Source organism: Humulus lupulus, chromosome 6 (assembly GCF_963169125.1).
Source record: "Humulus lupulus chromosome 6, drHumLupu1.1, whole genome shotgun sequence".
Taxonomy (NCBI): Eukaryota; Viridiplantae; Streptophyta; class Magnoliopsida; order Rosales; family Cannabaceae; genus Humulus; species Humulus lupulus.
This window is the reverse complement of record NC_084798.1, coordinates 122,413,520-122,433,178: the sequence shown is the minus strand read 5'-3', so window position 1 is coordinate 122,433,178 and position 19,659 is coordinate 122,413,520. Positions and strand designations below refer to the sequence as shown.

The following is a 19,659-nucleotide window of genomic DNA, read 5'->3' as shown; positions in this document are numbered from 1 at the left end:
GTAACTCAAATAAGAATATTGTTAGAGAATTTTGGAAAAAATTAAAAAAAATTGAGTATTATTAAATGCTAGATGACTTACCATAGCAACAGCACCAGTAGTGCGGCAAAATCGTCTTAATTCAAATTTTGAACTAATTTTCAAAACCATAAGCCTGCAAGGAAAAAGTCCCAAATTAAATTATCGGATTTGCTAAGAAAAATCTTAATAGAATAATAAAAACTTGAAATTTTTGACAGATTTCATAAAAGATCAAAAGCATTTAGATATGTACAACAATCACAAGTACGTTTTGAAAATTAGTAAGTTAATCAATAAAAAAACACAATAGAAGGTGATATACTTGTAGCGCTCACAGAAATGAAGTGCCATCTCCTCAACTGCTGCTCCACTAACAATTACTTTGGCACCGGAATCAGCAACTGCCTTTATAAGCTCCTCAACTTTAGCTTCTTCAGTTTTTGCATAATTTTCTAGCTACAAGATATTAAAAAAACTATGAGAACTACTTAAAGGCACATAATACATAAAAATGTCAAGGATAACATAACAAGCCAAGATATTAAGAAGCAATTTTATATCAACTGGAGTAAGAACAGAGCAGAACAGTATTCTCACGATGGTGTCATTTGGCATTCCTGAGTCAGGAATACCCACCAATATCATGGGAAAGAATAGAATTGCAAGCCCAAAACTGTCCAGCAAGTAAAGCTTTTCTTTTTTTAATTCATCATTCATTAAGGAGAAAATATGAACTAAACAACCAAAAGAATCCAGAAAAATGGATGCCAGTAAACATTAATATGAGATGAAGGAAAATTTTGCACAATACATTAGTTACGTGGAGGATCAAAATTAGCAACAACAACAAAGGCATTGACAGACAGGCAACTGCAAGTGCATGCAAATAAAAAGCAAGAAATAAAGAAAATAAAACAGAAAATAACTGCTAAGTATATTGGCTACCTTGTGAATAAGCAAGCCAGAATAAGAAGAGAAATGTTCATATAACAACTAGCAAAAAATATCCATTTCAGAATTTTACCTGGTCAGCACTATGAATCAGAATTTCTCCGGTCTCTTCACCACTGGAGGTTCCACCATCCACCTCTTCATGGGTCATAGTATCAACCAAGATTTTAATAGGCCTACCATGATCAATTCGTAGTTTCAAAAGAAAATCTATTACAGTGCCAGTGGTTGTCCTTCCTCTGCCCATCTATGATTTTTAACGATGTTTAGAAAAAGAAAAAGTACAGTAGATAGAATTGCTAAATACATTTATCATCTAAAATGCACAATACAGCATAGGAAGAATGAAAAATGTCAACCTGGCAATTGAAAACAAAAGCAGTATCCTTGGACGATGAAGCAATATTTATTGCCAACATGTCAAAGTCTGAACTTTTTGGAGCTTTACCATCAGTTATAGGTACACATGCATATTTAATAGGAAAACCATCAGCATCTAAGCATTTAAAAACCTCAAGTGGAGTCTGAATAGCATCAAAATCTACATGTTCCCAAGCATCAAATATTTTCCCCTCATTTGTTTCATGAATAACCATTATGGCACCTCCATAACGTTCAGCTTCTCTCAGGATATCTTCTTTCAGTCGAGCTTCCATTCTTTCCACTCTTTCACGATCAATGCCCTGAAAGAAGACATCCTAATTATACTTTCCCCAAAAATGGACAGAGACAGCTAGAGAAGAAGTATCCCCAAAAGTTGCAAGATAAAAGAAATAGTAGTGCTTCAATGAAGTGTTGTTGTAGTGTACATGGTCCTAACAAAAAACGGATCCTATGTAATTTGCCAACTCCATGGTTTTAAACAGGCAGGGGAAACATGAAAGGAAAGAACAACATCTCTCTGTCCATTGAAGCTAAATATTAAAAACAAGTGAGAAAAATTAGTGCTAAAATCTTTCATGATGATGTATCTCGATTGCTCTTTGTGCCAAAGACTAAAGTTCATGTATTACGAATTGATAAATACTGTGGTTAACTATTGTTCCCATGACTGCAGTGAAATAGTTGGACCATATTTTGACTATTTTAATAAGGAACTCGAACACATGCACATTCTAGACTAGCAGCAATAATCTACATTACAAGTTTGGATTATTTATGTCATTTTAATGTATGACATAAATGAAAATTTACCGAGTATTCAAGCATGTTTTTTTACGGTCTTTCAACCTCACAGAGCACAAATGGTTTTCCATTTATGTAAATAACAGGTTCCTCTCTCATATTGTGCCAAAGAACTGGACGACCACTTTTTGAGCCACCAATTCTTTGTATCACAGATCGTATTCCATCAATAGTTGGATTTTCCACTCCATAAACTGGAAAACCAGGAACTTCCCGAAAATTAGGGGCACCCTCCACTCTTTCAGGTAAGTTTTGGTTTTGACAACCTGGGCAGTGATCACTTTTCATAACAGTTTAGTTGCCTAAAACCTCACCATTTCTTGATGCAGCAACTATACCCATCTCAGAAGGACGACCATCAGTAGATTCAGCAATATTCATGAGGGATGGCTTCAAAATTGCATAGCCAAGTGCACCCATTGGATCTCTCCTAAGCAGTCTAAAAGAGCACCAGATTGCAGAAATATTATAAGTGACCAAAAAATTCCAAGAATTAGAATGCCTAAGATATGACCTAGTTCATCATGAATTGGGAGAGGAAAAAAAAAAGGCAACATCACATATGGAAATCCACTAAATAATCCTCATATACATTTTCTCCTTCCTGTTCCCCTTTCTCAAAATTAGATACAATCCACTTTTCAAGTCTAAAGATTGCAATGTGTAAAAGTTGTTCTAGAAATGCAAATTTATAACATAATTTTGAGTCTCAACTTAGCATCAAATGCCTGTAGAAAAGAATCACCTTACATCCTAAGAACCCTTGGCTTATCTAACCTCAACATTAGTCATATACCTCAACATTATTGGAATTTTTTAACAAATAATACACATTGCTCAGAATTTCTCTATGGTGATGAGTCTGATGACTCAAAACAGTCAGTTGGGATCAATCATAGAAGTAAAAGAAAAAACAATAATCAACCAAACCAGTTGGGATCACATTCAATGTTTGCCATATTATCAATTTTTTCAAATTTAGTTAACTAGATATGATAAGCACTTGTTAATACCTGGGAAGAATGCTATAGAGTTCTGGTCTCACTCTTATCCAGTCAGCAAAACTGCTATTACCAACAGATTTAGATTGAAGGGATGATTTCTCTGAATGAATGGACAGCAAAGCATATAAGAAAGTAGTATCTCTCAAGATACTCCACAAAAAATGAAAGCAACGCCTCCCTTTTCATTTCATCTGGTTGAATCAACATATTTGCCTTAGTCATAGGCGTATATGTAGAGACCAAATAAACAATAATCCTATTAATTCAAGCAAAAAAATTAACATAAAAAGTTTAAAATAAAATAAATCTCATATTAGTTCTAATTAATCCATAAAATATAACATTTGATGTATTTAATTCCACATCTTTAATAACGTAGTAGGCGCATAAGATTACTTTTATTACTATATCACAATGAAAACATATTAGTTCATAGACACTGAAAAAAAAATATAAGAATCAATAAATACATATATCAAAGATATAATATCCAAAGAGATATTAATGCAACAAATTATTTTGAGATGAAAAATAATATACCATAAAAACTCAATGGGTAGGACATTCAAAAATCTTTAGGTACAAGAAAACTCGATAAATAATTAACACAGAAAAAAAGACCTTACCTTCAGCACATAGTGAGCAATTTCCTTCACTGTCTTATAGTCACCTTTATACATATAACTTGCAGTCAAAGCCTACAAGTAAACAACTCATAAATCAACAGAGACAAATCATGTGCAGACGCTGACTATGCATAGAGAAATTTCAACAGATTTAAAACTAAAGTATCCCTCTATTATTGACTAGTATGAGCAAAAAACAAACAATAATAATAAGCAGAACTTTGCCAAAACTAGTGGTCCAAAACAAGGGCAACTTTAGTAGGATCAAAACATTATAGAAAGCAATATAAGTCAAAGAAATAGATAATACCTGTGCAGATGCACCCAGGGCATCAACCAGAAGCGAAACAGCCAACCATACTTGTATGCATATCTGATGAGCAGCCATTACAACCGGGCCTTAATGAGCAGCCATTGATGTCCCCAAAGTCATGGTTGTTAGAACATCAAGAGTTCTTCCAAGAAGAAAACAACCTATAACATCCCAAAATATATGAAAGAATCAAATAAAAATATAACACCTTAGTTATAACAGGCAAAGAAAAAGGTCAACATGTCTAAAATAGAGAAACATGTAATATTTTTGCTAAAGAAAAGTAAACTAAAAAACAGAACATACTATATATCAACTGATTGGTTATGCTTCAGTCAAATTGTAAGACAAGAAAGCATCTTCATACAAAAGAGGGAAGTTCAATAACATAAGAATTATTTTTATTTTTTAATATTTTAAGAAAAAAATGAAAAACAAAACCAAATTTACCAGAATTTATGTATTCTCCAAATTGTAATGATCCCATCTTTGGAGGCAGTAGTATTGCTCTCTTATTTAGAAACCATAGCATTAAGAAGGTGACAACATATCTGAAATATAAACATTCGAGCAAGATCTTATGTCAAGGGATTATCACAGCAAAAACTAAAGAAAATTTGCAATGCTAGTCAAAGAACACGTACTGAGACACAACTGTGGAAATTGCTGCACCAGTTGCACCCATTTGGAAAGAATACATAAGTATGGGAAACAAAATCACAGCTAAAAGATTCCCAATACCTGCATACACAGCACCACATGAACTGACATGAAGAGTGGTTTGACTTTGAAGAAATGGAAAAGAACGCAAGGACAAAAAATTGAAGACATAATAGTGACATATCTCACTTGCAAGTAATTACAATAACACTTTCCTAGACATAAAACAAGAGTTTTTGTGTCCTTAAACCCACAGAAAACTCCTTGAAGAGCCAAAGACACTACAACAGCAGGAGCACCGAGAGCCCTTAGTGAAAGAAAACGCTGAGCAGGAGCCCGCATGGGTGAATCCTGTTAAGAAACTGATTTTTAGAACTACAACTATTCTTAAATTGAGATTTATATACTTGAAAAAGGAAAACTAAAAAAATGCCTAAAAGGCCTCCAAAAAGCAAGCAAAATTATCCCGCCGTTACAATAATGACATTACCCAATTAAACAAAATACAAGTATATTATGGCAACCAAAAGTATATGGAGTACCTAATAATACTAACAAATATGCATTTATGTGTATATCTTCATGCAGAGATAAAATAAACCAGATTATTAGCCGATATGCCAAGTATGTTGAGTGTTTAGGGCCTTACTGATGATATTCCCATGATATTTAGAAACAAGCCAGATCCCAAAGACAAGGCTAAAGCCTCAAAAGTACCAATCATAACAGCTAGCAGTAAAGTTGTGGACACGGATGGTAATTGTTTTCTTTCTGCTATTACATCAAAAGGTCTACTACCATTGCTACTGTTGTTTAGAAAGTGCGTCTCTGCACAACAATCAGTTCAAAAAAATAGAAGGATAGTCATTTCTATCTCAATCTTTAATTTGGAACAATACTTTTCTATACAATAATAAATTACAAGGGCATTAAATTTACCTGAAGCAGAAGAATTATTTTCACTTCTTGAAATGTCTTTAGCAACAAAAGAAGTGGCAACACTGAGAAGAGGAATATTAAATAGCTTTGAAATGTAGTTAAAGATGTTCACAGAAACACCAGCTGAACCCAACTCCAGAGAGCCTAAGAAAAAAGGAAAATGCAGAACATAAGGAATAGTCATGATATCACCTAGAGTAGACCTAAGGATATCTATAAATTCACTCTTTAGACTAAAAGCATTCAGAATTTTACTACAAAGAATTAAGAACAAAATTCCAAAACCATAGAGGAGAAGAAAAATCGTCAGACGAAATCAAAATCTCAGGCAATCTAGAGGTAGTGAGAATCTTAAACGAACCAATGAATCATACCTAATCTACCAATGTAAGCAGTCTCCATAAGCTGTGCTAAAGGATCAAGTGCTTGCCCCGCAATAGCGGGTATAGAAAGCATCATTATCTCACGCTTGACATCCAGAGAATGTAATACAACGCTAGGAACTTCTGCCAATTCACTATCATAAAGAGACGAGAACCATTGATGAGTCAAGAAAATGTGTATAAAATGCAGAAGACTTGAAAATTTCATAAAAACAAAAACATATAATACATCAAGTAGTAGTCTTACGAAGCACCATTGCCTCCACCGTCAAGAGAACTCTCATCTTTAAAAACCAATCTTTCATCATTCTCAGATGAACTGGCGCCACTATCTGAACTCCTCTGATTACTGACCACGGGGAAACGATTCTTTCTACTATGGGTCACCAACGGATTGAAACATTGTCTGTGCCTTCTGACCAAAAAGCAGCCCCCAACAATATCTACATGGCCTAACTTCTACCTACTAGTAAAAGCAACAATCAATAAAAGCCAAAAGAATCCAAAGTTTGAAACTTTCGAACACACTACTACCATGTCCAAATATTTTTTTCTGGTAACAGAACAAAAATGTGAGCAACCACTAGCCAAGTGAGATCAGATTCTTATATGTTTATTTTGTATCTTATAGGTACACATGTATATTATAGTGTTCAACCAAACCAATGTATATTTCGGGTGGAAAAAATCCAATTGTAAACTGCCCAACTGATCTTAGTTTTTTCTAGTGTGTAAAAATGAGATTGATTACAAAGATCATGACATATATATATATATATTCTCTGAGACATTCTTACTATTCAAACAAACAATCATTTAAAATATGCTTATAATTCTCTGAGACATTTTGTGAAACAAACAATAAGTTCAAAACATCAAATATTCTTAATATTCTCTGACACATTTTGCCAAACACTTGTGTGCTTTAAAAATGAAAAGCTGAGCAAAATAAAAGATTTGAAACCAAATGTCCAAATGAATCTTCTCAAGTGGAAACAAGATATTAAGCAATATATAAACCAGTAACCACATCAATTACTCACAAAAATATAAAGTATAAACCCACTGCTCAATTCTATATTATCTATTTCAGCATTCAATCTTCTCAATAATAACTATTTCAGCTTTCAATCAATTCAATAATAACAAAGAAAAAGTTGAATACAAAGAAAGAAGAGAGCTGACAGAACCTGTTGGAGGAGTCCCTTCCTGTGTCGCTGCTAGTCAGAGAGAGCGAGTCGAGAGCCTGTTGGAGAAATCGCCGTCGGTGGGTGCTCTGCTTCCTCCGCTACTCGGCTTGCTAGACTATCCATTGCCGAGAAATATGGAGAGAGAGTGTGAGAGCAGAGGTCAGGGGAGGCCGAAGGTAGAGAGAAAGACACGAGAGGGAAACAGAAAATCAAACAACCCCATTAGATTTATTCCCAAATTAAGCTCGATTAGCATAAAAAACCAATGACCCAGATCAATAACACCTAAAACTATATATCCTTACCTGGCTTGCCAAGACCGAAGAGGAGTGAAACAATCCAACGAATGGAACCCTACTGACAGAGAGATAGAGAAAGACGAGAGAGAGATGGAGGAGATATGAGGGATGGAGGAGATGTGAGCTCAGATTTGAAGCAGGGATGATGAAACCGAAGATAGAGTTCAGACTTTGCTTAGCCGAAGAAGAAAATGGTGAGTCCGAAATTGGTGTGATTTTTTTCTGAAAAAAAATGTATAAGTGGCGGGCTCCCAAAATATTACCGCCTTTTTCATTTGCTACATATATAACATTTACCATAATACTTTTTCATTTCTATTATATTCATGTGTTATGGAAATGGGTATTTGGTGTAGTGTGAGGTATATCTCTCTATGGGAAATCATCTCAAGATTGTGTTTGAAAAGAGACTGAAAAATGTTGAAATGAGTCTGAATGAAATGAAGAATGAAGAACTCAGTATTCAAGTTTGAGATGAAGATCTAGAGACACTTTTTCCTTTAAGAGGAACATTGGAGGAAGAGGCTAAAGAGATATGGAACAAACTAGCCTTTTAGTCTTAAGTTTCTTATTCTGGTAACTTTTAATTGTAGTATTCTTTGTTATGGTACCAATATTAGTACTTTATGAGAAATGGATTTGATTAGATACTGAGTTTGTGTTTCATTTTTCAGTGATTCTCTTCCATTAATGGTTTGACACTATTTTGGTTACATCATTAGTTATGTTTTGTGTGTTTTTATTTCAATAAGAATTGCTTCTGCTTGGGTGTTATTTGAGTATTGGTTCAGTGGTTTCCTTTTTAGTTTATTTTAATCTTTTTGTTCTGATATTTCTATCTTGGTACTAATAGAGTAATTATCTATCCAACATAATATTCAAGCTACAATCATAGTGAATTATGTTAAGGAAATAATGGTTGTTGAGATTCAAAATACATGGAACAAACTTGACCTTCAATATTCATGCTAAGAGTTTTGTTTGTGTATATTATGTTGTAAGGAAAATTTTCTTATTTTCTAATACTGGCTTTGAATATTGATCATTCTCAGCTCTCTATTAAGATTACCAAAGGGAATTATTCAATTTCTTTGGCTTAAATGATCTCGGAATGTATGTTCTTGTGCATCAGCAAATTCTTGCATATCAAAAGTAACAAAACAAAAATCCATGACTTAAATATGTTTTAAAACACTAATCTCTAATCTATATAGTATATAACGCAAACTTTATCATGGTGCGCCAAAAAGAGGGAGTAATATAAAGAAACTACTATGTTGACTAATCCATATATTTATCAATGCTTGGTTAACAAAGGCTATATATGCTGTCAGCAATCCCATTACTGATTACAGAGTAGAATCTTTTAAGTTATCAATAATGAAAAGTAGTCAATTAACTTTGTTTTTGTTAAAAATTTAAAGCTATAAGGCATGTATAGATTTATGGGGTAATTTTCATATCAAATATGAAACGGGCATGTCACAACAAAACTAATTTATTGTATAGATTGAATATATATATATGTATGGAAATTATATTGTTATTTGGTAATTGAAATGGTACAAACTCTGTATATACATTTTATTCATGATTATGTTGTGTATAAAAATTTCTCATTTTCTGGTACTGACTTTGACTAGCGATCATTCTTTTCTCTCTAGCTATATTAGTGTGTCTATGATGATGATTATTTGAGACCTTGCTACTAATCTCAAGACCATGATAAAATTGACTCAATGAAATAGATTACCACTAATTTAAGCACGAAACACATGAAGATTGTTAAAATTTCTAAAATAAAGTATTCTTGAAACATAACCAAAGTACCTCAAATAAAGTCAATCATAGTTCGGAGTAAAAAAAAAGGTTGTGTAGAAGTTCATAAATAACTTGGTTAAAGATCTTTATCCTATCACACATACAAAAAAAATACTTAGAGACCATGTTCCTCTTAATCATACCAGCAAACACAAAATGAGTTGAACACATAGATAAACTCAAAAAATATAAGACAGACTAATAACAGATCCCACTCTCGAATTAATGTAATTTGAAGAGACTAAACCTTTTTTCATGGATCCTAATGGACGAGAACTTGATAACAAATAGTGTTGGAGAGACATGATACACAATTTAGGAGAAAAACCAGTTCAGTTTCGAAATTTGGTACTTGTTTGACAACACTCTCAATCAGTTGCTGTCCTGACATCAATGAGTTTCTATACTTAGCAAAAGTTTCAGATTCTAGTGCAAGAGGATTAGACGTGGGCCTATCAACATCCTGCAAAAGGAAAATAATAAGATTGAGTGTTTAAATCTTGGCCGAACCACATGAGAAAGCACTTCACAGGGCGATATATACACAAATGAAACCCAAACTTGATATTCATATCCAGACATCTTTTCTACTTAAGTCATCTAGCTGACTGTTTTTCTTTGAGACCCTGATCCTTTTCTTCTTGAAAATGATCTCACTTCCTTGCCAGATAATTTCAGCAGACCCTTCTTCGTATTGCAGTCTCAGCCTGTCATAATTTAACAAAGCAAATATAATTTCCTTGCTAGAATTACATATTCTTTCTGCCAATCAGCGAAAAACTCAAAACATTCTATAACAAGACAAACAAAGTTCTTCTTTCCATATCAATATCTCAAACCTTTAGGCATATTATATTAATTTGGTTAGTTTTTCATTCTTTTCCAGCAACCAAATAGCCGTTAAAACAAAAATACTCCGAGAAAGTAACGAAAAGAAGAAAGTACCTGCTGTTTCCGAGACTCTTCGTCCATTGCCTTCTTTCGTTGTTCCTCATATTCTTCTTCTTCTTCTTCTTCCATCTTCTTCCTTTTCATCTCCATGGCCTTGAGCCAGGCCTTCTCCCTCTCCTCGAACTCCTTCCTCTCCCTCTCGGACCTCTCCGCATCTTCCTTCTCCATCAGGTGTACCTGACTCGTCAAATCGACTACGCCATTCTACGATTCACCATCGCCACTGCCAAGTTTGTTAAGTTCTACACTAATTAGAATCTAGATGTAAGAGAAAATGAACGTGATAAATATGAGAGAAGCTATCAAAGGGAGAGTGATTTGGGCAAGATAGAGGAGAACACAAGAGAGAGAAGTAGAAAAAAAATAAAGATATATGTTTTTAGTTTCCCTCTAAATAAATTCATTGACCCACCAATTTTACACTATAGCGCATTTTATACCTGTGAACTTTACTATGGTAGTAAGGTGGATCTTCTGAAAATGATAGGGGAGGGAAACCAAGCTATTGTTTTGGGTAATTATATTTATGATGTTTTGGGTAGTTATATTTGACTTAGAACTCATGGAGGCATTATCAGATTATGCGCTTTTCAAATCACAACTCATATGTATAATGTTTTATTATTCAAACCCTAAGGTTGGGGACGTGAAAGCTACCCTTATTCATACCCCAGACAAGATATCTATCAATATAATCAAACCAATTCAAGAAAACATAATTTATTTGTAAGAAGATAATACATAATTCTAGATAAAATCTGACATCATTTCCCATATAAAAGCTTACCTAACCATCTATCAATACCAAGTAAAAAAATTCAAACAACACACAATAAGTTTTCTTTCTTATATCACCGCAACACACGAACAAATTTTCCAGAACCTACTTCTCTAAAACACACAAGTTTTCAACCTTCCGTTATCACCACAGCACACAATTTTAATCTCATAACCTACTTCTCTACGAATGAATATTTAAGATATTCAAACTCCTCTAACATTTGTATGATATTAATAAAAAAAATTAAGAGAACATACTTTCGTACCTCTTGCAATTAATAATAAAGTTAATTAACTTGCCAATGCTCCTTGCTCACACTTGTTGAGTCGTTTTCTCAAACTTGATACCTTATTGATAACATAGATTAGTCTATGCAAATTGAGCAAAAAAATCAGAGTAAATATCATATGAAGATATATCTTCCTCTTCGAAGAGTTTTACTAAAACATGTTTAAAATACAAATTCCAGCCAATAGAAGGGGACATGAGACCTACTTCAAATAAAAGGAAGAAAGTAAGGAACTTTTTAGGGCATCGAGTCTAAGTTGGTGGAAAGTTTTGTTCTTTTCTTTTTTTACTTTATTTATAGTTTGTGTTGGTGGAGGTATTTTTGAGGTTAAATCAACCAACTGCCAAAAGAACATAACTATAAAAATTATTAATAAAGGAGCCCATCCAAATAGGGAAATAAAAAGATAACATTTATATAATTAATAAAAAACTTAACTAGATAGAAGAAATCAGTCATTTCAGAAGCTAGAATGATGGAGTAAGAAAGAGAGTCAAAATTCTTAACATATAATGACAAATTGCCTAAAAATTGTACAGGCCTAAATTTAAATCAATTTACTATAATCATACATAAATTTCAATTGAATAAAAAGATGATGATTGCAAACTTGGTATTGAGAAATCTATAAACAGTTCAACTTTGAAATAATAAACAAATAAACAAATTGATGAAGAGTCAACTTAAAACCAGAGTTGTAATATTTTTCTTCTCTTAGCTGGACAATAACAATGGACTCCTTGGGCCCAGATAAAGTTATCAGAGGTAAGAAAATAAATTTAACTATTTTCAGTACGAGACTAGTGAAGATGTACAATTACCTGATGTATTTCCCATGTGTTTAGTGTCTCTAAATCCAATTGTTACAGCAATGCAAAGGATCATGAGAATCCAATTGATCTCTGGAATATATATCTGACCATGAATCTTTTCAGAAGTGTGAACGACCTTGACTCTTGGGAAGCAACCAATCGACTGGCTTTGGTTTATGATAGAAAATGCTCCATTGATGATTGCTTGGCTTCCAACAATTGAAGCAAGAATAGATACAACAATAACTAGCCACCTTACGCATTCTGCATTCAAAAAAATTTATAGACATCATATCATTCGTAATGAGTACTTATACCAGTCACTATTCACACAGAAGTTTGAAATAATAATATTAAAGAATGAGATGTCAAGTTTAATTTTCTTTAACATCATCTATCGAATGCTAGGAGAATCTGGTGAATCTTAGTTTTAATTTATTTCATCTTGTCAAAGCTTGCCCAACTAGAAATTAAACTACAATACTTCATACAAAAGGGAAGAATGACCCTTACCAGCAACTGAGACATAAAAACTGATACTATGTTTGGAGTGGTGATGATGTGATAAATAAGCAGCTTGGCCCATGTATGCCAACATAAGTGATGGACAAACCAGAAAGGTGAAAGCAATCCGCGGTAGGAAAATACATTGGGAGTTGAAATTCCCTTGTTAGACTGAAAATGAGATTAAAACATGATAAAGTACTGTTATAATGATGTTCAAAGTTACCTGAATGGTCACATATGAGAAGTGTCCAAGATCAGCAAACATAGCCTCTAAGCCTGCAAAAGCACACGGATTCATTAGTGGCATGTGATAACACATAAAAATCTGACAACAGCTTATGTCTTAATAAAGGTCATTCATAACTTATCAAACATGCAAAAAAAAAAAAAAAATACAAAGAGCTCTGTTGTCACGACTCAAAATTGCTAATAAGGCTTAAGGGCCTTGATTAGTGTGCCTGGAGGGCATAATGGGAAATTATGTGTGACTTTAACAACTAAGATGCATGATTATGATTTAAAGCATGTTATATGACTATTTGAATATTTGAGATGCATGACTATGTGTATTAGTATGCATGTAGGCCCTGATTAGGTTAGAAGGGCATAATTGTAATTTTGGCCATTGTGGGCATAACTGTATTGATATATGTGATAATTGTCAAGACCACATTATTATGTGGATATATCTGTGATCTGTGACTCGAGACGATCCTAGTGAGCAAAGTAGAGGAAAAGTCATGGCGGGGATTTATACCCAGCTCGGGGTGAGCTCAGGGGTATAAATGGGAATTTAGTGAATATACTGGAGTCTATCTTGACATTGAGGAATATTATTGGTGATTAACTAGGTATCGGGAGTTAAGTGGGAAATATTAGAGACACTCGAGGAGTTAGCGGGAATTGGGTAAAATGACTAGAATGCCCTTAAGTGGACTAAAGGATTAGAAATAAAGGGGAGGGCATTAAGGTCATTTGGCATGTAAGGGATAAATATGTTTAGGCTTTATGTTAGTGGGAATTGTAGAAAGTTATAGAATAAAAAAGAAAGAAAAGAGAAAAGGAAGGGAAAAACAAAGTTGCACTCTCTTGGGTCGGTTTGTGGTTCTCTCACCACTTTTCTGGGATTTTCTTGGAGCAAAGCTCAAAGGAGAGCTGGGATAGACTAAGCATCAAGGATCCTAAGCTAGGTTTGAGGAATTGGCAGAGGTTTAGCAAGAGGTCATCAACACTTGAGGTAAAATTCTGTAAGTTCCTTCAGTTCTGGTTTTGGTATTTAGCAAAGATATCTAAGCTGTGTTGATGGGGAATTCTAGGGAAGTTGGAGCCAAGGGTTGAGGAGAAGTAAGTCAAGGAGGTCTAGAGACAACTTGGGGTCGAAGTTCCATCAAAGGTAAAAATTATAAGCTCTAACTTTGATGTTCTACTAGTTTCTGTTGAGTTTTAATGTCTAGAAGTGGCTATGGTGAATTTTGAGTTTGGGGATGCATGTTCTTGAGTTCTAGGTATTTGGGGTGCTTGGGATGAGTGGAGTATGGTCATAAGGTTGTTTTTGAGGTTGGGAAAGATTTGGAAGAGTTTTGGTTGAGGTTGGATCGAGGAAATCGCATGAAGGGAAAACTCAGAGTTGGCCTGTCTGTGACTAGCGCTACAACGCTAGCCTTTGGGCGCTGTAGCGCTAGGCCAAGCATGCTGAGGGGATTTTGCTTCTGTTTGTAGCGCTGTAGCACTACCCTGCCTTCTGAAGAGGATTTTAGGGTTATTTGCAAGGGTTTTTGACCAAGGGTTTGGGGTTTGTTCCCACCACCTTGTTTAGTGGAACTAGGACTTCCCGGGGGCTCGGGATTAGCCCCGAGGCTAGGTTTTGGACTTGAGGTTTGATGATGACTTTGGCCTATGGTTGTTTTTAGGTAAGCACTAGGGATCGAGGGGGATCGTGCTCAAGGAGTCGAGTGATCAAAGCTAGCGTATCGAAAGGTAAGAAAACTGCACCCGGTTATATGTTTGTGATGGGACTAAGTGCTCCTGATATTTGTATTATGTCAATGATGGTATCATTCCATGGGACATGTGATAGCGGACTAAGAGTGCCGTACACAATTTTTGCGCACAGGGCACGGCTTGGCCAGTGGTAGCCAAGGACAGCTTAATATTCACTGAGCTCGGTTTAAGCGGGTCAGAGTCAGTGGGATAACGGAGGGAGCGACCTGAGGGCGCTAGCCCTAGTTATCATTTGTGAACTGATATATGATATGAGTTGATATGTTTAGTATGTGGAATACTTGAATATACTGAATGTTTATATGGTTGAGAATATGTGGTGCAATATGAGATATTTATTTGCCTGTTGATTGTTTATGCTCTGTTGTTAAGTTTTCTTACTGGGCCTTGGCTCACAGGTGCTACGTAGTGCAGGTAAAGGCAAAGGCAAGCTGGACCAATCCTGAGATGGAGAACTGTGGGGTTGAATGTATATAGCTAGCTGTTCGATCGCCATGGTCGAGGAGTGGATTAGGACTGGGATTGCCTAACTATCTGTTTTTCCTTAATATGGCTTGTCATTGTATCTAAACCTTATGACTTTTGTAAACAGTCTTCAAACTTAATATTTTTGGGATCTCTTGTAAATAGGAAATGTTTCTTAATGAAAATGTGGCTTTTGAGACCAAAACATTTTAACCCTAGTTCCTTTATAGTTTCAATAACACGTTTTCAATTAAACAACTTGATTAGAAATTCTAGCACTTTATAAACACGCAGTGTAGCGGTCCTGGCTATCCAGGGCGTTACAAAGAAGGTTAATACCATGGATTGGGATGAGTTCAGAATTGTATTCTATGAGAAGTATTATAATGATGTAGTTAGGTTTGCAAAGGCAGAAGAGTTCAGTAAGTTGTTACAGGGGAACATGTCAGTGACAGAGTATGCACTGAGATTTGATAGACTGGCCAAGTTTGTTGCAAACTTGGTACCCACTGATGGGACAAGGAAGAAAAGGTTATTTTAGGGGCTACAGCCTATGATAGCCCGGGATGTTCGTAAAACTACCGTGCCTGGGGTGACAACATATGCCCAGGTGATAGAGAAATCCCTTACTGCCTAGGGCGCAAAGGACAAAATCTAGCGTGAGAAAGCGGCCAGGAGAGACACTAGGAGGATGGGCCTCCCTTTATGGGTTCTAGTAAGGGCGGAGGCCCTAGTGACTAGAAAAGGAAGGCTTAAGATACCTTTTAAGCTTTAGGCCCCGACAGGAGGCCAATGGGTATACAGATAGGGCGCCAGGGTGGTAATGAGGTCTGGAGGACCTACCTAGAGTGCACTAGATGTAAAAGACACCATGTGGGAGAGTGTCGGGCAAAGGCCTGCATTCTGTGCGGGATAGTGGGACATTTGAAGAAAGATTGCCCGAGAGCAAGGAAAGAAAAATCGAGGAAGGCGGAAAACTCGACTCCAGCTCAAGTGTTCACATTGACGCAGGCTGAGGTTGAGGCTAGTCCATCAATAGTGACAGGACAACTTTCTAGTGTTGGAACCTTTTATACTAGTTTGATTGAGTATGGTGCTACATACTCTTTTGTTTCTAGTAGGATAATTGATAGACTATGTAGACCATATGATTATTATACTGCAGGCTTTGGAACTTTACTGCCCACTAAGGTGTTAGTAGTCTCTAGGAGATGGATCAGATCATTGCTAGTGACAGTGAATGGCAGAGAGTTGTCAGTTGATTTGATTGAGCTAGTAATGAATGACTTTGATATGATATTGGGCATGGACTGGTTGGTGAAATATGGGGCAACCATAGACTACAAGAAAAGATGGTAACCTATGAGCCTAAGGGTGAGGATCCCTTTGTATTTTTTCGCACTGTGCACCGTGTACCTATGATATCAGTATTGAGGGCTAGAGACCTACTGCGATGTGGTTGCATAGGATTCCTAGCTAGTGTGATAGATACCACTCAGGTTGTGCCAGTGGGACCAAAAGAGACTAGATTAGTTTGTGAGTTTCTGGATGTGTTTCTAGAGGATTTTCCAGGGTTTTCGCCACATAGTGAGATCAAGATTGTTATTGAATCGATACCAGGGACAGAGCCAGTATCTAGAGCACCATATTGAATGGCCCCAACAAAATTGAAAGAACTGAAGGTACAGCTACATGAGTTGTTAGACTTGGGTATTATTAGACCTAGTTTCTCTCCATGGGGTGCGCCAGTCCTATTTGTAAAGAAGAAGGATGGATCTCTGAGGATGTGTATTGATTACAGGGAAATAAACAAGTTAACCATTAAGAATAAGTATCCTCTGCCAAGGATAGATGACTTGTTTGATCAGTTGCAGGGTAAGACAGTATTCTCAAAGATAGATCTTCGATGTAGTTATTACCATATGAGGATCAAGGAGGAAGATATACCGAAGACTACTTTTCACACCAGATATGGGCATTATGAGTTTCTAGTTATTTCATATGGTTTGAATAATGCCCTAGCAGCTTTTATGGATCTGATGAACAGGGTGTCTAAAGATTATCTGGATCATTTTGTGATCGTCTTCATTGACGATATTCTAGTCTACTCTTAGTCAGAGGAAGAGCATGAGCAGCATCTCAAGCTGGTGCTACAGAGACTGAGAGAACACACACTGTATGCGAAGTTCAAGAAGTGTGAGTTCTGGTTACCACAGGTGACTTTCCTTGGTCACATTGTCAGTACAGATGGGATCAAGGTTGACCCAGCTAAGATTGAGGCAGTTAGAGATTGACCAAGGCCAAGGAATGCCTCAGAGATCAGGAGTTTCCTTGGATTGGAAGGTTATTATAGGTACTTTGTGGAAGGGTTCTCAAGGATTGTTACCCCACTGATGGAACTGACACGCAAAAACTAGAAGTTTGCCTGGTCAGATAGGTGTGAGAACAACTTCCAAGAGTTGAAGCGACATTTGATTACCGCTCCAGTTTTGATTCTTCCAACTGATCAAGAGAAGTTCGTGGTTTACTATGATGCCTCGAGGCAAGGGTTAGGTTGTGTCCTTATGCAGGCAGGGAAGGTGATTGCCTATTCATTACGACAGCTGAAGGATTATGAACAGCGGTACCCTACGCATGATCCAGAGTTAGCAGCGGTGGTCTTTGCACTAAAGGTATGGAGGCATTACCTTTATGGGGAAAACAGTGAGATATACACTGACCACAAGAGCTTAAAGTATTTCATCACATAGAAGGATTTGAACATGAGACAGAGGTATTGGTTAGAACTGTTGAATGATTATGATAGTGATATCATGTATCACCCAGGAAAGGCCAACGTGGTGGCATATGCCTTAAGCCGGAAAGGTCCAGGAAAATTATACAGTGCGAGACAAATATCCAAGGAATTGGCAGGGGATATGATTAGAGCAGGGATAGAGTTAGTGGTGGGCCAATTAGCAAACATCACCCTGCAGTCTACTCTTTTAGAGAAGATAAAGGAAAGTCAGTTGAGTGATCCACAACTGATGAGGATTAGAGGGGGCGTCCTAGCTAGAGTGGCTAGGTACTATTCAATATCAAATATGGCCTTACTGAGGTATAAAGCTCAAATACGTGTTTTGATGGATAATGTTATCAGAAGGGAGATTCTAGATGAATCTCATACCACCCCTTACTCTTTACATCCAGGCACCACGAAGATGTATCAGGATTTAAGATTGCTATATTGGTGGCCAGGGAAGAAGAGAGATGTGACTGAATATGTGGCTAGGGGCCTGACATGTCAGCAGGTTAAAGTTGAGCATCAAAGACTACTGGGGCTATTACAGCCTTTGGATATCCTAGAGTGGAAATGAGAGGATATCACAATGGATTTTGTGGTTGGATTTCCTAGAATTATGGGTCAACATGATTCGGTGTGGGTTATCGTGGATCGATACACCAAATCTGCTCACTTCCTACCAGTGATGATGACTTATAGAGTTGACAAGTATGCAAATCTCTATGTGAGAGAGATAGTGCGCCTTCATGGGGCTCCGAAGTTGATTGTATGAGATTAGGACCCCTCATTTACTTCCAAGCTTTGAGGAAGGCTACAGAAGGCTATGGATACACAACTGAAGTTTAGTACCTTTTAGCATCCTCAAATAGATGGACAATCTGAGAGGATGATTTAGATATTAGAGGACATGTTGCGAGCATGTGTGATAGACTTTGAAGGGTCCTGGAGTAAATATTTGCCTTTGATAGAGTTTTCCTAAAATAATAGCTATCATTCGACCATTGGAGTGGCTCCTTATGAGATGTTGTATGGTAGGAAATGTAGATTGCCCATTCATTGGGATGAGATGGGGGAAAGGAAATACTTGGGTCCTGAGGCAGTTCAGATGACCAATGAGGCTATTAAGAAGATCATAACTTGGATGCTCACGTCTTAGAGTGGACAAAAAAGTTATTCAGATCTGAAGTGCAGGAACATGGAGTTCCAAGTGGGAGACTATGTCTTCCTTAGAGTTTCACCATTGAAAGGGGTGAAGAGATTTGGAAAGAAGGGCAAGTTGAGCCCAAATTTGTAGGACCTTCTGAGATCCTAGAGAGGATCGATCAGGTGGCCTATAGATTGGCCTTACCTCTGGCATTTTCAGCCATACATAATGTGTTTCATATTTTGACGCTTCAGAAGTAGGTATTAGATGTGACTCATGTATTGAGTTACAAAGATCTAGAGCTGCAAGCAAATCTTTCCTATGAAGAATAGCCAGTCCAAATATTAGATAGGAAGGACAAGGTTCTGACCTTTGGTTAAGGTATTATGGAGGAACAACAAGGTCGATGAGGCGACCTGGGAATTAGAGTCCAACATGAGCGATCAATATCCCCAGCTGTTCAGGTAAAATTTTGAGAACGAAATTCCTGTAAGGAGGGGATAATTGTAACATCCTAATTTCCTAAATAAGGCTT

General features: G+C 36.3%; 2 protein-coding genes across 2 annotated transcripts in view; one reads left to right on the top strand and one right to left on the bottom strand.

Moving 5' to 3' along the window:
• Positions 1-4,187: 4,187 nt before the first annotated feature.
• Positions 4,188-10,511, bottom strand: LOC133785426 (protein DETOXIFICATION 45, chloroplastic-like). The gene is made up of 10 exons (XM_062224665.1): positions 10,338-10,511; positions 9,721-9,855; positions 6,330-6,541; positions 6,074-6,216; positions 5,700-5,843; positions 5,410-5,588; positions 4,970-5,111; positions 4,745-4,841; positions 4,551-4,651; positions 4,188-4,261 (listed from the first exon to the last, which is right to left on the bottom strand). Exons 1-10 carry the CDS (start codon positions 10,509-10,511, stop codon positions 4,188-4,190), a joined length of 1,401 nt encoding a protein of 466 aa, XP_062080649.1.
• A 5,027-nt stretch (positions 10,512-15,538) lies between these two features.
• The window catches only part of LOC133785425 (uncharacterized), a 38,004-nt gene continuing 33,883 nt past the window's right edge, over positions 15,539-19,659 (top strand). Inside the window, exon 1 of the mRNA XM_062224664.1 lies at positions 15,539-15,729. Within this exon, the coding sequence (XP_062080648.1) occupies positions 15,539-15,729 (191 nt within the window). The remainder of the gene's footprint in view (positions 15,730-19,659) is intronic.